Source organism: Macrosteles quadrilineatus, unplaced genomic scaffold (assembly GCF_028750875.1).
Source record: "Macrosteles quadrilineatus isolate MER2022 unplaced genomic scaffold, UCM_ALF_1.0 Scaffold_11__1_contigs__length_5352618, whole genome shotgun sequence".
In the NCBI taxonomy this organism is placed as follows: Eukaryota; Metazoa; Arthropoda; class Insecta; order Hemiptera; family Cicadellidae; genus Macrosteles; species Macrosteles quadrilineatus.
In genome coordinates this window covers 4,894,030-4,917,981 of record NW_026542604.1, presented here as the reverse complement: position 1 = coordinate 4,917,981, position 23,952 = coordinate 4,894,030, and the positions used below count along the sequence as shown (strand labels likewise).

The 23,952-nt window shown below is 33.9% G+C and overlaps 2 protein-coding genes across 3 annotated transcripts in view; one reads left to right on the top strand and one right to left on the bottom strand.

Moving 5' to 3' along the window:
• LOC129004723 (protein mahjong-like) overlaps nt 1-1,365 on the top strand; it is a 47,768-nt gene extending 46,403 nt beyond the window's left edge. For both annotated transcript variants that reach the window (XM_054433304.1, XM_054433305.1), the window contains one exon: nt 1,040-1,365. In XM_054433304.1, the coding sequence (XP_054289279.1) occupies nt 1,040-1,266 (227 nt within the window). In that variant the 3' untranslated portion in view covers nt 1,267-1,365. The remainder of the gene's footprint in view (nt 1-1,039) is intronic.
• An 8,388-nt stretch (nt 1,366-9,753) lies between these two features.
• On the bottom strand, nt 9,754-20,958 carry LOC129004751 (uncharacterized). The gene is made up of 5 exons (XM_054433362.1): nt 20,892-20,958; nt 20,367-20,459; nt 16,509-16,535; nt 15,923-16,062; nt 9,754-12,631 (listed from the first exon to the last, which is right to left on the bottom strand). The coding sequence occupies exons 1-5, from the start codon at nt 20,938-20,940 to the stop codon at nt 12,440-12,442; spliced, it is 501 nt and encodes a 166-aa protein (XP_054289337.1). The 5' UTR covers nt 20,941-20,958; the 3' UTR covers nt 9,754-12,439.
• Between the last annotated feature and the right edge of the window lie 2,994 nt (nt 20,959-23,952).

Genomic DNA, 23,952 nt, shown 5'->3' with positions numbered 1-23,952 from the left:
CAACACTTAAGGGGGTTCCCTACCTTGGACTGTTTTCAATTTTCTGCGACCCTGGTGAGTTTAGTTGGAACTACAAGACGACAAAATATTCCCTAGGATTGCTGTCTGCTTAACTGGTTTATAATAATTAAATGTTATTATGTGTCATGGATAAATCTTGGGGGAAATATTATGAATGAAGAATGTGTAAAATTGGTATCCCTCCGCGAGACAGTAGTTTCGATAAAGGCCGCTAGAGTCCGTCAGAATCATAGCACTTTTCGCCGTGCAAGGTTTTACGCGGTTTCATTTTGCACATACCAAAAATAAATCTTTTCTTGAAACTAAAAGTGACTTGATATTTTTAGTTAAATTTCGCACTGATATTGCTTTATTAAAAATCGATAATTTCAAAAAAGATATTATTATTCAACTGTAAAGTTCACTAACTTTGACAAGTCGTTGCCCTTGATTGCGTAAGCATAGACATTTTTTAAAAAGCAAACTTAGTAGAACCACTCTTTATATACAAAATGGTGTATGGTTCACAATTTAAATGTTTAAACTGGAATCGCTATATGATACCGCGCGAAGCGGTTTTCTGACGTTTTTCAGCGGGGGTAGGGAACCCTCTTAAGATTCAAATCCTACCAATGATTTATGGCTTTTTAGATAGTGTTACAAACTAGTTGAAGCTATGGCTAAAGGTAAAACGTCAGAGCTTGTGACTAATAATATCTGACAAGATGTTTAGCGCAATCAGACTATAATTGGCATGGTTTGCTTTACCAAACACGGATGAGGTACTTATTACAACCAATGAGTTGTGTTGGTTTTAACTTTCTATTTCTAGGCTACACGGGCTCTTCAATATTATTTGTTTTGTTCATAGACAAGTGTAAAACATGGTTAACGCTGTAGGTTTGTTTATCTTTGATGACTCGGCCATCATTGTTGTGGATAATCTGGAGTCTTTTGTGTAATGTAATACTGCAACAAATCTACTTATACACGACCTCTTTAGCTTGATTTTCTAAAGTTAGAAAATGTTTTATTGTAGGTGATGGAGGCAACCTTCAAAACATCTTGGATGAATTGGAGGAAGTGAATAACCAAGTTGCCGCAGAATTGGAAGCAGAAGAAGCTGGTGACGGAAGCAATGCTGAGGATAGTGTTACATCATCAGACAGTGATAGTAGCAGCACCAGTGATTCTGATGACATAGAGTTGCTGGACTTGGGTGATGATATGTCAACTTCTGATGACAGCGGAGATGGTGACTTATAATTGTACAAACTACAGTACCAGGGATTCTAGAGGTTCTATGCTGAGTGTGACTCGGCACTATTGTGTAATTTATATTGTAAAATACATTTCATAATTTTATTTCTACAAGTGATTTTATTACCCAGGTTTACTCAATGCGGGTGACGAGCTGGTGCTGCCAAGCGGCGCCATTGACTATATTAACACTACTAGATTGAAGACTATGCGGGAGGACGCGTGAACAGGAAATTTCTACAATGTACTGTGTTGTGCACGGTGGATGCACGTAGTACTGACCCCTCTACTTAGATCGCAGCACCGTCACCACGTAGTTCATGGAACCGTCGCCTGGCGCGCTGCAGTTGCTGCCAACTGGACTGGACTGAGCTTAGCGGCGGACTAGACTAGACTAAACTGTTGGACTAGACTCGGCGATGCGGAGTGAACGATTGCCCGCGCTCGCTATGTACTCGGCGGCGGTGGCGCAGCTGTGTGAATGCGATGTAGGTCATTGCTCCTGATGTAGTAGGCTACTGCTGCGCGCGCGATACCGTGTTTTGTTTACTCATTTGCACGTACCGTCCGTATGCTTGGTACGGTACGAGTTTATTCAGGAGGGTATAGCAAATCTTTGACAACTTATTTTTAATTTCTCCCCATATTAGTTAGTACATGGATAAAGTATTGTCATAGACTAAGCAACAAAGTAGACTCCTCATCTCATTGTAAATATTGAAGCTTGTTTTTCGTGTCTAGTTCATGTACGTCCACGCCGATCGCTGGGGTAGACAACATTTTGTTTCTATTATTTTAGAGTTATTTTCATGATTTGTGCTTTACTATTTGGTTATATAACTATGAGACCAGCTATTGTTTTTTTATTTGGTTAAATGAGGTTTTAAATTACTGAAATAACAAGAAACAAATTGTAAACAAAACATAACCTCTACAGTTGGACGTACAGAACTAACAATAAAATTGGCTTCAGCTGTTCCATAAGGATGACAAATCTACTAAGGGAGTATGATTTATCTATGGTATTGTTTACCCCAAAATTTTTTAGTATGAGTTTTGAGTGGATATATCCACTGAATTGATGTCTGAAATCACCAAACAATTTTGAAAAAATAGTACTGTAGTATGTTGTAACTCAGAACAAAAAAGGATAACTCCAATTTCTGTAAAAATTACGGTTAAAATTCCATTGTAAATTATGGTATTTCAACAAAATATCCCTTAATACAAGAAAAAATGTTAATTTCTAAAGAAAACACCTGTTTTGATTGAATTAAGTATGTGATAATCCTTTTTATTCTTAACAACATCTAGTGCAGCCCCATTTTCCGGTAAAAACTACGGTTCAAAAGTTCTTGAAACTTATGCTATTTTCCCATAAAACTATGACAAAACCGAGAAATGGATTTTTGAAAAACAATCAATTCTGATTGAAATTCTTCTGTGATGGTCCTTATAATTCTAAAGCAAATAGTGCAAAATGTAATCATTCTAAAAATTATCATTGTAAAAATCTTTAACATTAACAACGCTTAGTGAAGGTTAGTAATTTCTTTACTCCAAACAAATAATCGAAAGATAAATTGAATTAACAGAAAAATGATTTCTTATTTGCTTATGTACAGTACAAAGAAAACTTGTTGAGTCCAAACTGTTGTTTGGATCTCCCAGACTGTAAAAACACCCCCGCTGCATAGTCAATGCCCACAGGGACGTGACCGCGAGGATATCTCGGCTTTTGTAAGCTGGGGTACGGTGAAAGTTTACGATCCCTCGTTTATGGCCCTATGATTTAGCAAATGAAGACCCCACATCGGCAGCTACAGACAACCCAATGTATAAAAATATAAAACACCCTGGTCAAAAATTTGGTTCTGCTGTATACAAATAAATGTTTTTTTAATGCGTTAAATAGTTATTTTCCTACAGTCACCCGACAAAGTTGGCTTCCTTGTAATGTTTATAGTACAGAAAGCTGCTAATTGCTGCATATTTATACTTTGCCGTACGGTTTATACTTTGCCGTACGGTTTATACTTTGCCGCACATCAGGATTCCAACGAAACAACACAAAACAGCGTGGTTCTATTATGCACGTAATCCGTGTACGCTCGGAAATAGGTTGGCAACACTTAAAGATAATAATACTACGAGCAGCTGATTGACTATTATAACTACGATTTAACCTGTCATTTCGTGTTTATAGTTTCGGTATTTCTGAACTTCCTGGACTTTTCTTTTAAACGTTTTTAAAACATTCCTACGATCTTAATAAACAAAAAAATACATTTAAAGCATTTTTTTAGGCGCGGAAACCACTTTAAATTACAAAAACATACGGAACTATATTCTCAAAACGCGGAGCACATTTCTTGCCGAGGAAAAATAGCGGAGTGATACGGACCGCGGGTACTACTTTCTCTAAGGGTACCATTTGTGTTGCCAGCTGAATCTAAAAACGTGTTGTATAGTGTTTGAAAGACTAATTGTTTATATGATTTATAGTGACTGTAGGAAAAATATAATGTGTAACACGAGTGAAAAAGGCCTTTGCTGCACTCGAGATCATTCCGCACGAGCCGCAGGCGAGTGCGTAAACATTGCTCTCGTGTGCAGCAAAGTGCCACTTTCACCACTAGTTACACAAATAACTATTGTGTAACTAGTGGTGAAAGTGGCACTTTGCTGCACAGGAGAGCAATGTTTACGCACGAGCCGCAGGCGAGTGCGGAATGATCTCGAGAGCAGCAAAGGCCTTTTTCACTCGTGTTACACATTATATTTTTCCCACAGTCACTACAAAGCATATAAATAATTAGTCTTTCAAACAATATAAAACACGTTTTTAGGTTCAGCTGGCAACACAAATGGTGCCCTAGAGAAAGTAGTACCCGCGGTCCGTATCACTCCGCTATTTTTCCTCGACAAGAAATGTGCTCCGCGTTTTGAGAATATAGTTCCATATGTTTTTGTAATTTGAAGTGGTTTCCGCGCCTAAAAAAATGCTTTAAAGGCATTTTCTTGTTTATTAAGATCGTTGGAATGTTTTGAAAACGTTTAAAAGAAAAGTCCAGAAAGTTCAGAAATACCGAAACTATAAACACGAAATGACAGGTTAAATCGTAGTTATAATAGTCAATCAGCTGCTCATAGTATTATTATCTTTAAGTGTTGCCAACCTTTTTCCAAGCGTACACGGATTACGTGCATAATAGAACCACGCTGTTTTGTGTTGTTTCGTTGGAATCCTGATGTGCGGCAAAGTATAAACCGTACGGCAAAGTATAAACCGTACGGCAAAGTATAAATATGCAGCAATAAGCAGCTTTCTGTACTATAAACAGTACAAGGAAGCCAACTTTGTCGGGTGACTGTAGGAAAAGAAAATATACTCCTGCATACGCTGGGGTTCTCGTTATCTGGTTTGAAAAATAGTGTGACAAATCTGCATTGCAAAATAATTCAGGCATTTTGCATTACACTTTTTACAAATTGATGTGATACTTAAATGGAAATAGTGGTAAATGAAATTTAAAAAATTGTGTAAAAATAATATTTATTACGTATAACCATGAATATAATTAGTGTAAATAGTAATGGAAAAGTATGAACAATAGCATGCTCAAAGAACAAAGCACATATCTACAGTTACTAAAAGCACACTACATACAAATCTATTTGATTGTGTATTTAAAATGCATTCATGTTTTAAGTAAGTAAGCAGACAGCTGATTTTGCGGCCCCGGCCTGTAAAAACCTGCTTGGTCCCCAAATTACGATGACAGCTGGCATGGCCAGCAAAACGTAACTTTCAGCCAACAATTAACGTAGCCTATATAATAAAGCAAAAAACATCATAGTGTGGTGAAAATATATTTAAGCATTAACTGAAAAGTTAACATTTAACAGATGCTACTTTTCTTGTACGGCAATAACAGTTGTGTTTCAAAGGTGTCTCCAGTAACTCAAGTATATACTATAATACTTTAATACTTTTCAATCAATTAAAAAAATAAATGTTTGTATTTTAGTCTTAAAAATGTTAATAATTGTCTTATTACTAAATATAATATGACACATTGCTGTATTGGATTTAAGAGTAAAATGAAGACGTTATGTAGTGATAATCGTGTCTGTCTAGAGGTATCGAAACATGACATAGATGAACTATTAAGCTGTATTGTTCATTGTTCAGTATAATGACTGTTGATTGTCAAAACTATTTCGGTAATATCATTGACTAAATAACACTAAATTTTTTATATGTAGTGTTATATAGTCAATGGTAATATGTTTTATTTTATATTTTTTACAATATTCAGGTTTTACATTTAATTCGGTAATTTACAATATTCATTCAGCTAGGAACACTTGTCATTCAGCTAGGGCTTTTAGCAGGGTAATAAAAGTTTCTCTTCTGTGAACGCTTCCCTCACCAGTCCTTGGAAATTTGTAATCCCAATCTTGGGCGAGCGAGGTTTCTTTTTCAAAGCGTAAAAGATTAGCATGCAAGAATGATGCAAGTGTTTTATATTTTATTGTTATACGAACAATGGTTTAAAAAATAAAGAATTGTAAACTTTGTTCTGCTGTATGTACACAGTGGAGTATACATGCGAAATGTCAATTCTATCTCTGAAATCACCAAACAAAGGATATTGTTTAGGTAATGAACTTCAATTATGTATGAAACACACTTGTGATATAGTAAATCACCATGTTGGGGGTGAAGGCCGTTTCGGATTTTTAATTGTTTGTAATATATTCCCACTGGTAAAAAATTCAAATACCCATTTTGGTTATTTTTTCCCATTAATTTGTGAACATTTATAAACATCTAGTATTATAAAAGGCTGTGTATTTTGAAGGCTATTTCAATTATACGTTAAGCAGTGTAAATTTGATATCACAATATCAAAATCGTCCAAAACACAGAGACTTTGTACAGTTCCCTACTGGTTTCGTAAACAAATATTCACAAGACTATTGTTACATTATTATTATCATTTTAACTTCATCAATGTTTCTTGTGTTTTGGGATACTCAACGTTTCTGGAGTTGGATCAACTCCTACCGTTTAAAGTAATAATAACTAACATTTAGCTTGCAGTATTATTTTTTTTTAAGTCCATATAATAATAGTAACATGTTTTAGAACTAAATTAATTATGATATTTTCCCCACTACACAGTTTTAATAGACTTTCCATGTACGACATTTGTCCAAGTAAGGGTAGTTAATAAACCTAAAACGTTCATCGTTCATAGGTCTTCATATTGACTACATCGGTTTAACATTTTTAGCGGTTGCAAAAAATGGATGTGATATAGTGGAGACAGACTGACTCTCACCACCACGTTTTATAATACTGTAGTATAGATACATATTTTTTAATGAGAAAGGATGGAGTTCTGGTCTCTGGGGACATCGAAACGAAAAAGTAAATCGATCACAGGCTGAGCTCCTATGGCGATAGTCCTACTAATATTATAAATGAGAAAGTTTGGATGTATGGATGCATGGATGGATGTATGGATGTATGTTTGTGACAAGTGAACGCGAAAAATACTGGTCGGATTGGGCTGAAATTTGGCATGATGATAGCTCACATTCCCGATTAACATATAGGCATATTCTTATTTCAAAAATCCTTTCGGGCTCCGCCCCAGTGGCTCTGGAGTTTCCCATGTTAACCTTATGAGAAATGGAATTATTGAATCTTAACAGCTGTTTCAATTAAACAACTTGGTTCTGTTCTATGATGTTCAATAGCATTAAAGTTACAAGGATTACCAACAGGGTGCAGCACTATTATTTCTTTTACATTTATGACAAAAGCTAATTTGCTACCAAAAGGTGAGTGAGCGTAGCGAACGAACTTCAACCTGGAGGCGAGTTAGCGTAGCGAACGAGCTAACCTGAAGGCAAGTGAGCGCAGCGAACGAGCTCCAACCTAAAGGTGAGTGAGCGTAGCGAACGAGCTCCAACCCAAAGGTGAGTGAGCGTAGCGAACAAACTTCAACCAAAAACGAGATAATCTTGAAAATTAAGAAGTTAAACGGGGCAAAGCCCGCGGGTTACAGCTAGTTTATTATAAATATAAAATTGGCTGATAACGGAACTAAAGGACGTGTAACAGTTATATCACACTTCTAAATTAAAACTGAGGCTTACCATAGGCCTATCAAATATTTAACCCCGTTTTACAGCAGCAATGTCTCATATTACTGACACATCAACTGGTGCCTGTTTCCCTATAGCAGACAGATGTTGTAAATCATAGTGTAGCCTAGGGGTTGTCGGGTATTGTGTGAAAGCAATGCCCTAACCCGAACTCAACGAACGCTCTGCCACCCCCCCATGTTCTGTCATTTCACTTTCTCTTTTTCTCTGAGCACATTTTGCAGTTTTTATTTGCTATGGGCGTTTTGTGTGGTCGTTATTTCAAGCTCGTTCACTAGTTTCAAAGTGTTAGGTGGATGTATTCTACTATACTTAATAGATTAAAATTTAGTTGTGATATGTGGAAATTGTGGATAAATCAATTTATTTATTTATTGATAAAATATCACACTTTCTCAATTCCAATTAAATATTTGATTATAAATTCTTACAACAAAACATTTACAACATGACGCGTTTGATTACGCAAATTTGTATTTAAGTTATTCTCATCGGCGTTTTAAATTTGATTAGATAGGAAATTTATACATATCTACAGGACATCTTTTTTATCAATCAAATTCACTAACCACTAAAATATCACGATAAATATTAGGATACGAGTCCCTGTCTAATATCTCAGATTCTTAGCGAAGCAGTTAAATTAATGATTCTTCGCGCTTCACTTCTAACAACACGAATTCGAGGCGAGCGGGGAGCGGATGTGCAGTTCCGGCAAGTCACGTGGGCGCGGTTAGCATGGCTTATAGCATTGACTATATAACACTACTAGTGTTATATAGTCAATGCTTATAGCTGTCGGCTGTCTGTACATTGCGTCGTCGTAACAGCAGACAGCACTATGTTTTCATTGCCCGCCACATCGTGGCAGCACCTACTGGTCAGTGACGTCAGCGCTATGATCGCCCCTTCCCGCCAGAGTGTGCTGATTGCTTGTTCACAACCAAATGCATGGGGCTTTCAATCTAGTAGTGTTATATAGTCAATGGCGGCGCGCGACGAGTATACTTGTCAAAGCACCACTACAAAATTATTGCCTCTATATGAGCTGAAGCCGTCGACGGAGGATGTTGTTTTTCGTTGCGCTATATGAAGTAGTCCTTTTAGTTTCCTCGGGCGGCGTCGTTCCGGTCGCGCACAGTTTTTGCTATTTATCTCTTTGTTTTTTTTTTTGTTTTAGTGTGTTATATGATGCAAGTGGTGTGCAATAAATATTCTTTACAGATTGATGACTTTCTCACTGAAGATGAACTAGGAGATACAGACAACAACCGTTAACAACATAAACTAAGGATTACTTTTGGTGTCACGTGCGTTGGTTCTACATGGCAGCCGGACGGGTGCGGCGCATGAGTATTCCTGTCATGAATTATAAAGTCATATATCTCGTCAAAATTGAAAATTGTGACGAAATAATACCAGATCATCATTCAAAACGACATTTGGGAAGTTAATTTTAGTTTTCATATTTTAACAATACGAGTGATATAACCAATTTTGGACCACATTGAACGTTTTATCTTATCTAGCAGGGGCAGGCCAAGACCATAAAGCACTTCATCCGAAGAGTCGGTATTGAGCACCCTGTATTGACGGACAGAATTATACTTTTAATTTACTTTTGGGCAGGATTTGATTTGTATTTCTTGACTTTGGAATGAGAACAGGACAGGATTATTTTGGAGAAACCAAATGTACACCAATAATGGGTTGATAAAATGTCAAAATCACCCACGATCTCAGGGGGATAACGTATCCCCAAGACGATCCTGGGTTTTGTGAAGCCATCGTGAATATTCCCTACGATCGCAGAGAGTCATCTTGTCACTTGCTATGTGCTCAAATCTGTGGCAGTTGGAACAAATCCAGTTCCAAGGAAATTACAGATTGAGTTTAATCTGAAGATATATTTTTTTAACTTAAATTTTGGTATCCGTCCATCCCTAAAACCTCCCTTAAGAACTTAAAACTTGTTGTGAATCAATAACTTTTAGTTAAAAATTATCCTTGCAGCAAAAAAAATGGTTTGCCTCACATTCTCAATTCTCTTGTATCACCTTATTCAATGTCACTGTAAAAGTTAAAAACTCAATCTCAATCCTCCAAAATATCATGATTCTTTTTGTTTTTAAAAACTTGGCAGTGTAATGGTTTAATTGTTTTAAAAGAGAAATACAAGTTAAATAAGTGGAGAAACAATAATACTTTAAGGAGCGGCCTGCTTATCAGTATATCACAGAGATAAATATTATTTATTTTATTGGTTGAAAATAAGTTAAGGCAATATTGAGATGTTCTTCCACTGCTGTTTAAAATAATTTATTTGCATAGTGAGTTCGGCATAACTACATAATTGATCTTCAGTACTAACTAATACTGGTGTGCACAATGTCAACTATCTTACAAGCAATCACAATGACTATGTTTGTTCAGTTAACATATAATATATTCATAAAAGATACAACATATACATAAATTACACATAACAGTTCAAAGCATGAATATTTCATGGTAATAAATTTAAATTAATCATAATAGTCACTTAATAATAACAATGTTAAAATTGCATTATTTAGATAATTTAAAATAAATTACTGTAGTTTGAGTATTATTTGTACCCCATAAATCCCTATACGATTTGGGCTGAAATGCTTATTGGATGTAAAAAGATGTTTGAGCATTTTTCAGGATGTTTTTAAAATTGAAAATCAATAATACAAGTTTAGTTATATACCTGGTAAAGTGTAATTCTTTGTCTTTAAAAAAATACCCTTCTTAGCAATGGGAGTGTCCCTGAACATATGTAATTTAAATGGTGATCAGGGGCTACGCTATAGGTGATTGAATTGAATGATTAAAATTTGAATTTCTCATAGAAGGCTGTTATTGATAACCCCTCTTGATATAAATCAGCTGCCTAACCTTGGTTTTAAACCGTTTCATGCTGTAAGACCACAAATTTTCTGTTTAAACTTTTTCCTATGGTGCTAAAAGTAAACTAGAAACTCTTCCACGAACAGTAATCATCATGGGTTTTGATGCTGCCAATCAGTTAATAATTGGTCACTTTATTCATCCAAAATCAGGAAATCACGTAAAGGCTCCTACTAATACTATAGATATATCTCATGCCTAGTTGATGACATTTCCATTCACTTTTGTTAATTTCTGGACGACCCTAACATAAAATTGAATTTTACTGTAAATCCAGAAGGAATTTTTTGTCAACAATGATTTCCTTTACAAAATACCGCTAACAATTCATCACCTACCAAGAATATTACAACAAAAGGTTTTAAAGTCAACAATTACAAATACAAATCACCCGTTGAACTTTAGAGAGGTACAGTAACTACTATACAACATGTATAAAATCTGTTCTTAAATTATTTACTAATAAATAAAACTACCTAACAACTTCACATATATAAAACATGTAACATTGATAAAAACATTTATACTTAAGTCTTCCATGATTAATTACAGTGTACAAAATAGAACATGAAAGTACAGGTCAAATAAGTAACATTTTATACAATATCAAAACAACATTGGTATGAAAAACATTCAATACAAAGCATAGTATATGCCTATTATGAGTTTGTGATTAAATGTAATTTGGATTATTGTAAGAAAAGTTTACACTACATTCGTTGTCTAAGATAGCCTACATTCAACATTCTTTCAAAGTGTTTGTTTTATCTTGATGACTAGGTATAAAATCCTCTAAATTGCCAATTGCATTGTATTTTCCTAAATATATAAAACGGCCCAACTACTCTGTAGCCTACCTCTAGCTTGAGTAAAATATGTTACTAACAGCTGAAAAACTGTATTGTAATAGGAACCTTGAGCTTAATTTGTTCACTGGATAGCTTTCAAGTTAACTCTGTCAAGAGTACGTTAAAATATTGTGGTATGCAGTACAAGCCCCAACTAGACTCACACTGTTAATTAAATTATACGTTCAAAACACCGATTTTAAGAACCAAAGACCAAACACATTTTAGTCATACTAATAACATTTTCTGTGGAAGAAGCAAAAAGCTAATTTCTAAAGTACAAAACAATGTTAGCTATACCACATTTTCACATTAAAATTGTTGAGTTGTGATTACTAAAATAGTATCAACGAGAGCTCACCCCTTGGTCGAAACTCGCCCAAAAGTATGTATTGTGCAAACTTCTCTATTTTCACCCCACGCTGTAAATAAAACATGTGGTTGGAATTTCTTCTGTTTGTTTTGATTTCCTGTTTATATTTTGTTGTTATTTCGTCACCAACATGGCAACCCATATGACCCATGTTAATTTTTTTTAAATTTCCAATTCACTTTTTGTGCCTATTTTTTAGCCTATTTTAATTGATAAAGGGATTCTGCACATCTACAGGTAAATATCTTTCATTTGGTACCAACCGCGTGTAATTCGGTCTAGTAGCATGATCAGGCTAGCTGTCATAAGATTTGCAAAAGTTTTTTAGTATATAAGATATCAATGCATATTTTGCAAACAACCCATATGGACCAGCTGTAGAATATTTTTTATTTAAGAACATAGTTGAATGGGACACATGCAGAGTGAGCAACTGGTATTCTATTTTCTCTATAGCTTTTGTTAATGAGACATTTTAATGTGGCAAAATGATAGCTTTCTGTTTTACTTGGTTGAAAGTGTACTCTACACCAACTATTAATAACTTACAACAGCGTACTATGTCAGTGGCTCTATTCAACTATGTCCATTCGAGTCTAAAACCGGTGACAACCTTAACATGGGGATGGCATGTTATATTTGATCAGTAGCGGTAATCAAAGCTATAAGGCATGAAATCTCATATTCATCATGGATAAAATAATTTGTTGAATTATGGATAGGCTGAATGTTACTTTGGGTTAGTTTTCTCACAGTTTTTAGTTTCACACTTTTGGCTTACAGCATAACACTTTGCAGTATAATTTTTACAGTACATGAAATGTAATTGGTCATTTGGTCACTACACTGTCCCTTGCCAGTTAGTTCCGAACCCTGCCGCCGTATCAGAGTCGCTGTCCGCTCCCCCACCCCCCATAGACTTGGTACTGATAACACTCTCTGGCCGTGACGGTGGGACAAAGTCCATGGCTCGTTTGGACTTGCGCTTTTTGATTGGAGCGTGCTTTGGTGGCGGCATCTTCCTGGTGTCCCCCTGCAATGCGTCAAACATCGATTATTAACATAATTTGTTTCGGTAACCAGGCAGGTACTATAATTTCTTAGGCATGTGTGACCACCATTGCAGTTCATGGTCAAAATTAGAACTACAGGTTAATGTGTTTGTTTAATTTTTTCAATGAATGCTTTGAATCACCACCATATCATCAAGTGTTCCAATAGGAGTTGCTTGACCATTTTTAATTTTTTTTATTTACTGTTCCCTCAAGTTTTGGAAGCTGAAAAATTATTTTATTAAATTTGTATCCCTTCCCATTTTTTGTAGCGGTCATTTTTGTCTTATGTTACAAAAATGCTATCAAATTCACTTTCTTCAACATTTTCCCATCTTTAATTTTGATTATTATCATAATCAGCCTAATTTGTAGGCCTACCCATATTGGTCTATGGGTGAAAAAAATGTTTAAAAACGAGCAAGACAAACAAATAAATTTCACTTTTTGAAGCCTATTTTTCCCATGAAGGATTTGTAAATCACTGTTAATTCTTTTTATACAATTACATATACTAGTGTAATGTATGTAGCTAGAGTTATAACACTAATATATGTGTCCTTTAAATTTGAAAATTTTTTGAAAATAGAGATTTTTCAATTATTGCAAAGTTTGGAGCTTAATATCTCTGATGAGACATGGGATAAAAATTTGATTTTTTCACAGGATGTTCTTCTGTAAAATTAAATTAATGCTAACCCTCAGATAGCAAATTATGCTTTTAGATTGGGTTGGGTGATAACTTTCCTGGTTTTCTTCTTTTGCACAACAACTTGGATCAATTTCACATCGGTTGACCTTGTTGATGGCCAGTGATACTAGCATTGACTATATATACCTAGTATATATACCTAGCATATATACCTAGTATATATAACTAGTACATATACCTAGTAGGTATATATAGTCAATGATACTAGTCAACATGAATAGACTCAATTGCAAGAAATGCCTAAAGCACAAGCTAATAGTTGTTTTTAGACAAAATCTTTGGTTAAGTTGTGGTACCTATTGAGCAACTTTAATTGACACATTTTAGGCCTATTGTACCTACATTAATGCTCTGAACCCCTTTGAAATTTGTAGTTACAAATTACTAAACAAAGAAAGTAGTACTATATCATCAAAAATAATGTTTAGAAAAACAGCCAAAACTACGTAGACAATAGAAACAGCTCATAAGTCAAAATCACACAGAACAGGCAATATAAGGATACATGAGGTCTACTGTGAGGTGATAAAAAAATCCCTAAACAGTATTTGATTTGTGATACCAGACTGCTTCTCTGGATAATAAACATCTTCTGGTAGCAAATTTTTTATTGGACTGTTTTGGTCAGAAACACCTCCCCTAACTCCAGTGAAAGCATTCATCAAAGACCGTGGCGAAATAGTGAACATCTCCCACGGGGACATCATTATCGCCACATCCGATTGCGGCAAATTGATAGTTTAAAAAAATTTGTTAATCTGAAAATTTTTTATGACAATCCTTTTGGCCCTCTTTTGCTTGCAGCCCAAGGCCGCAGCCTCATGGTAAATCCGTTACTGGTGACAGCCGATTCATGATCTACCTGTGTAAAACTTCAGCTACCGGTACATATTTCATTTCATTTTTGTAGTTACCCAGAACAAACACTCAGAAGTCACCTCTTCTCTATGAAATTATAAATAACAACTCGGATGAAGCCAACAACAAGAGCTCTCTGGAAAGTAACAGACATTTCAAATCGGTGCCGCTTGAGGTGGTGTTTCTATACCATCTTAGCATCAGAGCGTTCCTACACACATTGCACATACAGCTACAGGAGTGTGCACATCATATCTGTTGTACGAAATTAGCTCTGCCATTGCAAATCCTGCCAGTTGTGAACTGTGCTCTGTGATCAGTTTTTTGTTCACAATAAAACAAATTGAAATTTATCACCAGATTCGTGATGTTTACGGCAAGGGATTGATGAGTGAAAGCTACAAAACACCCCAGCAACACAGCAAAATTAACATTTTAAATTTAGAATGGTTGATTTTTAGAATGGTGCACAAACTAAAAAAATATCCGAACAAATATTAACGATCAGCAGTGATAGGAAAATCTAGTGACTGTTGTAGGGAAAGTCAACAAAAATTTGTGAAAATCACCTTTTAATAATTCTGGAACTCATAGAACATTTTCTCCGAATTAAACAGAGTTTGGTAAATAGTTGTGTAAAAAACTACAAGTTTTTTGCCCAGTGGGTTCAAAAGATCATAATACATGATCACAAAAAAAAAAAAAAAAAAACAAAACAGAGTCTTTCTGCAGAGCTGACAATCCTGGAAGACTACAACAAAAGTGGAAAAGTTTTAATCCATTTTTCAACTCAATGCATGATTGCTCTCTCAGCCTTGACTCATTACTCCTTTGATGTAAAAATCCCAAATAAATTTAAATTAGCATGTTATTTTTTGCAAACAAAAATCTGATCTTAGAGCCTGGACAGTGCAATGACAGCTCTTATTAACACTCATTTTAAGGATGTGTGCTGAGTGGAGAAGCGCTCTAATACTAAGATGACGACGACAGCACGGTCCCAAGCGGTGCCTAAGTGAAAAGTCTCTTACACCTAAATAAATAACCCTGCTGATAAATAAATAAAATCTGATGGTTAGGTAGGGATGGCCCTCATATTTTACAATGAACTACTCAAACAACATTGTGAAAAGTTGTCAAAACGTTTCATAATTGTTCAAACTCATGCTCAGTTACAATGAGACTTATTAGGCACACTTCACTAACTATACAAGCAAAATACAAGCATGCTTCAAACCCTACTTACATCATCCAAGAGTCTAGCCCCTCATCTGTTGGTATGAAAATGAACAAGTAGTAAGTTTAGTGCTAGTGTAAGGGATGAAGGAAAAACAAGTGTAGCAAATTATTATGTAAAGCAATGTAATGATGTAAAAATTATCGTTTACATAATAAGTTTTATATTCAATTAAATATTCTTTAGAACATCTCAATTCCTCATATTTGAAAAATTACGTTCATGGTTTGGTTATATTAACCAATAAGAGATAGTGCATCCTAGTTTGATGTTAGTTATTTTTTTACACAGTATTAGGTAATAGAAATTATGTTCCATATTTTCTGAGGTAAGCTGGATGCTATTCCTTTATTCAAAAATCCACGATCCTAGCCTTCCTAATCCATACCTATGACTTTCTTTTAACAAAACTACATTTTGATCTGAATTAAATTTTGATACTAAACGAGTACGGCCATCGCTTACCTGAGGGAGGTTATCGGCCGAGCCCCAACTCTTGTGCAGCTTGTCGATGGTTCCTACGCCCAGGAAGTGACTGAAGGCTTCAGTTGTCTTCTTCACTCTTACATTCAGAGAGCCAATCCTCAAGAATCCAGAGTCCTTTTCTGTACCAAGACAAAGAGTTGCAATTTAAACAATAACGTAAATAACATAACGTAATAACGTTAACGTTAACGTGTAATAACGTTTTTCCGCATTAGAAGTTCAAAAATTAGTTGATGGTTATTTACTTTCTCAAAGCATATATAACTCAACCTCATCATCAACCTGATGATGAGGTTGAGTTATATATGCTTTAGGATACAAAAATTGCTTCCTTTAGACACGTAAAATTTAATTAAAAGCTCGCAACTCATTCCAAAAATTACAAACCCATAAAGGAGTGTGTTTTTAAAAGTAATGCAAAATTAATTTTATCTTAGAGATTTAAATGCTTTTGAAAAATAGCCATTGCCACTGACTTTCACAAACATAACCGTACTTTGTTACAGTAACATAAATATATTTCAAGATTTACAAGTGTATTGTGGTATTTTTGATGAATACTAACCTGCATGCTTTTTCCTTGCTTTGATCTCTGTAACAGAAAGATATTTTAAAATTAAAACAAAGAAAGTGTACACATAACAACATATTACTTAGCAAAATATCTTTTGGTATTTTGTTTCACAGTGTAATGTAAAGTCTTAAATGGTAATGTTAATGATTTTTAATCACATTACTAGCGTAAACTATAAAGATTCTTAAAAAAAAAAACTTACTATAAATTGTCTTGTTCAGAATTAAACTAAACATCAGCCTTAAAGACCATAAAAATTATTTTTCGTAACTGATTTTTGAGAATACCCTAGCTTTTTGAAAACTTTTCACTATGCAAGGCTGTCTGCTATTTGATCACAAAACAATTATTTAGATGAGAAAAATTACAAATACAGAGAAAAATGGTACCCAGCAGATTGACTCTTTAAAAATTTAATTTAAATTTTAAATTTATATTTAAAAATTAAATATGTAGCAATTTTCTGGTAAATCAATGAGTCATCCGCATTGATTAGGAATACAAATATGATTCCTGATTGTTAGCAAGACTTTTCCAGGATATTTATTTGATGCGTAAAGATGTATACTAACTTACCTTGAATATATTTTAAGTAGTCCATCCAATTACATACAATTCATTAAAAAACATGTCATGTTTAAAAAAAAAAATAATTATTGATCTTTTCGTTAAAGGGTTTTCTAGAGTCAATATTATAAAATTTGCTCAAATTTAATCTATAAAATATCACCTAAGACATCCTTTTATAACATCAATCCATTGATGATGTCAATTGCAGTTCAACATCTATGAATGCCAGTAATATGTTCCAGTACAAAGCATAACACTATCCTATAAGTAATATAATCAATCAAGAAATAATGTAATCTAAAGTGCATTTTCTTTTGCAAGCAACATACTCATGCAGGCTAAGTTGAAATTGATAATATGTAGATTATATTGATATAATATATTGTTGTTTGAAAATGTTATGGTGTATTTATTTGTTAGTTAGTTAGTCTATGTTGTAAAGGAATGACTTTTCCCAGCATGGTCGGCCATCAATATAGGCTATGGGGCCTCTCCACCCGCCCAATGATACCCAATGTTAACCACATTTTTCAGATTGTACAGTTAAAACATGAAATTAAATTAATTGGCAGATTTAGGTTCAAAAAAGTGTAAAATTAGCCATCTTGTATCTAAGTTTTAAACATTTTTCTGGCGGTGCACCTCCCCCTTTTTACTAAGTTTATTTTGTACCCCCAAACCACCCTGGCCCTTCTCCAAGTTTAACAGTGTGCCTGTTTACAGCTGGGAAATTTTTTACAAATTACAATAGGAGTTATTTTTCAAAAGAATTCTCAAAAGAAGACAACAGATACATAGAAAATCTTATCATTTGGAATCTTTACAGAAGATATTTTTTCCTACCACTGCACAGGAATGATCACATTGCCACATCTTTAAATAGTACTCAAAATAGCTCATTTACGCTTTATTAATTCCTGCTTGCTAAATCAGCTGATCTCACTGTAGGGGTTTCTATAAAACACTAACATCCAGGAAATAATCACACTAGTGGAAATGAATACACAGAACTATCACTCTTAACTCACACCTACACCATCAAGTAAAAGTTCTCATATCCAATAGAACTCAAAGCATGCAAAATTAAGCTATAAATAAACAGTGACGTAAATCATTAAATTAATTAAGCTATTTGCGAGTTGCAAAAACAGGAACGATCCTATCTCGAGGGATCATTAAAAAGCAGTAAATAATTATCATGTTCTGTGGGAAAACTGCATCCTGTGACGGAACTTTCCCTTGGATTTCCATTTTGTATTTGACACGGTTAGTTCAGCATATGTAACTAGCGTAGCTATGTTATTAAATATTAATTAATTGCTCTAAGTATGTACATTGTAAAGACATTATAAAAACAACATTTTGTCTAGGAGTCAAACTCTGTACTGCATGAGGTTTTTGTTAGCACAAACTCAAGTTTGGCCGTAGGCTTTTTACAGAGGCCAAATACTTGTTAAGGGGAAAACCGATCAAACCACACCAAATATACTTGCCGCAGTGAGCCACCTTCTAAAATTCCTATAAAATGAAAAACTGGGTTAAATTAAATGTATAGCAATAATTAACACCATTAAATATTACTGTACCATAAGAATGTGCGATCAAAGAAATTTATCTTTAGATAGATGGTTAGATTGTTTTTGATAATCATTATTAATTAAACACACAAATGTAAACTTAATGGTGGAAATAAATAAAGCTAACAATTATATTTAGGAAAACTACAAAATACAAAATTTTAACATAGCATGTTAAAAAAATCATCCCTAAATGGTCACTATGATTCTTTACATGAACATTTCAACAGGGTTTAAAACTTTAAAGGCTATAAAAAGCTATCAATCTTGTAAACAAACATAGCTTATGTTTTTCAAAGTAGATTAGTATGAAAGATATGCAAAGAGGAAATTATTTTAAGACATGCAAAAATAGTTTTTATTGCTCATTATTTATAATTTTTCATAATTTATTTATTACCAAAAGTATTAGTGTGACTGTATTAAATGAAGTATGGATGTTGAAAGACATCCTATATTTTACACACTTTAAAAAAATCAAGAAATTTTATTTTGCTCCGTTTAAAAGAGAAACATTAGTTAAGATGTTTAAAATTTATAAATAAATACATAATACGGATTTAGTTGAAATAAGGGTTGAAATTATTTTGACAATTCAAGAAAACATAAAATAACTCAACAGAACTATTGAAATGGTAAAATATTAAATTTAAAAATGCTTCTCTTTGAATATACAGAATATATTAAATGCTCTATCTTAAATTTAATTATATTATATTGTGGTAGCATTAAGAAAGTTTTATTTTTATTTTTTATAAGTTATTAATATTAAAAATAGAATGCCGTTTAAGGAAAATAGGTATCGGAGAAAAACTAAATGCATCTATTTAAACGGTTATTTATTGCTCAAAACACTACATTATGGTTAAAACCAGAAAAATAATAGAAGAGATGTACAAGATATAAATAATATTATGCTCAATTACAACATCTATAAGCTATACTTAAAATCTAAATAACAAAATGCAAAGCTTTCATGCAACTAGATGCTTAAACATGCATTTCCATATCTATTTTGTCTAGAGCTGTGGTAATCAATCTATGATTTTGTATACTACACTTCAATTCAATTTACAAATTCATTAACATTTTCAGCAAAAAGTTCAGTCATTCTGGAATTACTTATTGTAAGAGCGAGGCAATAACTTACATCAAGTAACTTTCCTTCATACGGTAAATATTGCTCTTTTATTATTGTGAAAAATATTAACTACCTACCTATTTTATTGAAAGGTTGTGTATGACAAAAATCAAGTGGAAAATAAAAATATATAGGAATATAAAAGGCTAACACAATATTTTATCTCCTGGGTGACTTTGTAAATCGTAGATTGTTGGGGACACAACATGGTGTGTTTTTTTTTTTGTGTTCTATGTTCCTAGTTTTTTTTCTATGATAAGCTAGCTAAGCCTAATATCCTTTTACTATATAAATCACAATTAAGTTACTTAAACGATCTCTCAAGAACCACAGCACTAGACACATGCTATCACATGCTAAGCACCACCACATGCTACACAGGGGTAACTGGTCTGAACATCAGTCCCAGAGCAGTTTTTCTCTCTCGTCTTTTCTGGGCCTTTTTCCGTTTCGGGAACGTGTCCGGCCCAGTGATCTCTATCCTGGGAACGACTCTCTCTCGGCTCAGTGTGCCGTAGTTTTCCTTGAACCATCCGTCAAGCGGGCCAGAGCTATACTCACTTCGGAAGGTATCCGCGGACACACTCGTGTCTTTGTTGGTCAGGTACTGGTGTGGCTTGCGACCGCTGTAGTCCCGCAGCACTGGGTTTGCGCCTGCAGAACAAGAATTTATCAAATGTAATTTATATAAGTATTTTTTGTCCTAGGACTTTATGCTAGACCTAGGGGTTGCCGCATTATCACTAAGATAAAATCCATTAGTGATTAGGTGGGACCTGAATCTGCGGCATAAGTGCCGCGCTCTACTCTAGACCAGCTCGCTGCCTGTTTATTTAAAGATTAAAAATTCAACACATCTTAAATAATCCAAACAGGGACCTACTCATTGAGCTATCCACCTTTTGGGTTGTAAGTGACCAATGAAAATTGATCACCATTTACCATCTGGTGCATACATTCACCGTCTTAAAGTAAAGTGTAAAAGTGTTTATACATTTAACCTAATAGTAGAAATCTATATTAATAATATACTGTAAATAAAACAACATGTAAGATTTTCATTTAGAAGTTATGTTAATCACCCACCATATACGTCCTTTAGAAGATTAAACACATCCTCGTGGCCGTACTGCATGGCGATATGACAAGCTGTGTATCCCTGCAACATAATAACATCTTATAGGAATAATTAACCAGGGATAAATTGAAATTATTTATTTCAATTAATTACTTTAATATTGAGTACCAATGGACCGTTCTGGAGGTGTTTGATCTGTTCAAGAGGTAAAAAAATTAAAACCTACAAGCCTACAAATATTATCGGTTTTGCTAAGGTCAATTAAGTTAAGTTTACGGTACACATTCACTCATTCCTTATTTACCTAGCAAACTTTTTCATGTGGACGAGCAAACTATATTCACTATAAAAACTCTTATCTCTTTGGTTAGTAATACATCATACAACCCACATGTATAATCAATGCTCAATAGCATTCATAGAAGTCCTTTTCCTTTGTACTGTATTATTTAGTAAATTGGCCAATGTACTGTAGATGGTTTGTTTACAAGCATATGTTTTATTCATTTATTTACATTTTCGTAAAACTGTCATGGCTACCTATCTTTCCATAAGACCAATGTTAAATATATTTAAATTTAATTTAAAGTTTTTAACGAAAAACAAATTTTTCCAGAAGAGTGGCTAGCATGGATATAATATTTTTTGGCTGAAACTAAAATATTCCTAACAATTTAGAGGGAATCATAGGAGCCGTTTTTGAAATCATTGTGCGCAAACTCGTATTAAAGTATAGATTAAATATTTTCTTTTTGAATTAAGAAACATAGACTCTGCTGCTAAAAGGGATGAAACACAGTCCTACTGCTGATAGTTACAAATTGTGCTAAATACTTTCTTGATCAGCATCATCGTATGTGTCATTACATTTACAGAAAGTAAATAAAAATACATCTGATAAAAATATACACCCATACTGTTAACCCACAAGACAGTAAATGTATATAAAAGATGGTAAATGGTGATTGGCTTCAATTCGACACTCCAATCATCATCACCTATTGGGACTGATGATGATTGGAGCGACTAATCAAAATCAATCACCACTATCATCTTTGATATGTATTTACCATCTAGTGAGATTACAGTACAAGTGTAAATATAGGTTTTAATTGTTATTAAACTTTTAGAAATATTTTTGTTTGCTTACTTTCCTTAAAAATGTGCTATATTACAAGAATATGGCTAATATTTTCTAATGCTAACAAACGAAACATAATTCAAGGTCAAAATACTATAATTGTGTTTTATCGTGTTTGTGGAAATTATTAATCTTAATAGGTTTGTTAAATTTGATTAACAAAATGTGTACCTTCAAATGACGAGCAATTTTATAGTACATTACAACTTTACCAAATAATACACATTATTATCAAAATTAATCTCTCTGAAGAGATTAAATTAGTCTTAATCTTAAATTTAAATATATATTTCGATACAGTACTTTAAAAGTTTACCATACAAGAAACTGCAAATAAAGAAATGACAAAACTATTTTAAATAACTACAAAACATACTAAATGTGGAAATCAAATACAAACTATTTTTAATTTTTTTTATATCGATTTATTACAAAAACCCCTCCAACTAGCATCCATCACACAACTTCAACAATCCTAACGACGTCGACAAATGACGAGGCTAAACTTAGCGGCCAAACCTAACACCTCGCCACTGCCTCGGTTGTAGGACCACCGCGAACACTTGTTGGTCGAAATTGAGTCCCACTTTCGCCTTTGATCAGCAACTGTCGTGTCAAACAAACCTCACACTGGGTGGCATTCCAATCATTCAACAAAGCAGCCCTATGAAGTAGAACATTTTAAAATTGGCAAATAACTTGAGAGTGATATTTTCGACGACACATTTACATGTTAAACCTGTGGTCAGTTGTAGAATTAAGATGCACTACTCTTAATTGCAACGTTTCTAGTATACCCGGGATAGTAACCTGCATTGATATCAATTGCTGATTAACCAAGACAAATCAAAGGTACCCTTATGGTTAGCTAAAATAATTCAAATAACTTTAATACCTTAAAACCAAAATAAATCGAATTTTGCATCAGTACACTCCGTGAGTGTCTCATTCAATGTTATAATTTAAATTTTAAAATAATGTCTACAGCTATTCCATTTAGCTGTAATGCCTACTTCTTATGTAGACTCTAAATAAAACCAAATTTAACTTAAAATACTGTTATCCTTCTTAATTCGCATAGCATCACCGAAAGAGCTTAAAATTTCAACTTTAGGAAAAGTTAGCACAGAAGAGTAAAATTTTATGATTTTATGTGTCACTGTTATTCGGATACTGGGCGAAATTAGCGTAGGTGAGGCATTGGCAAATATTTCAACAAAGTCAATTTAAACATAAGAACCCCGCAGTCACTTACAGCGTCTTAATTTGGTTTTATTTTTTATTTTATTTTAAGTGTTACAGCACAGAAAACATGTTTTCTGTGGTTACAGTTGATATCAATGGGACAAGTACGCGGTCTCTTGAATTTACTATTTTTTTCGTTATACATACAGATTTGGAGTAGGTAGGAGTAACTACCATTGGTGATCAAGTCAAATGTCCCTACTACAATTGTGAATGTCGTTCACCAAGTCGCCAACCACAGAGCGAGACCACAGATATGTGTTACGTCTCAACACCTCACCTCATACGCGAGTCTGCTTGTGGTTTCATCCGCATTGTATTTTGTACAAGCTTAACAAAAAACATTTTTCTGGGGACTTTGGATGTCTTCAAACCCCCGAAGGAACTTTAAGAAATAAAATTATTGAATTGTTTGATTTTTCCAAGAAAACTTATTAGTTTTGGATCTTTCAGGAGAATAATCAAGATCTAATACTGTACAAAAACTACATAAGTAAAAAATTATCAGATTTCTGTATTATGTTATGGGTATGCGATTACACAATTACTTCACGATACATTTGTATTACTTTCCCGCGCTAAGTAAAGCTTTTCACCTCAGTTAGTGCATAGTCTATGTCACGCCTAAGTGTTTACAGGATCTCAGATTCAGTTCATACTGAAAGAAAATGTGTATTTAAATA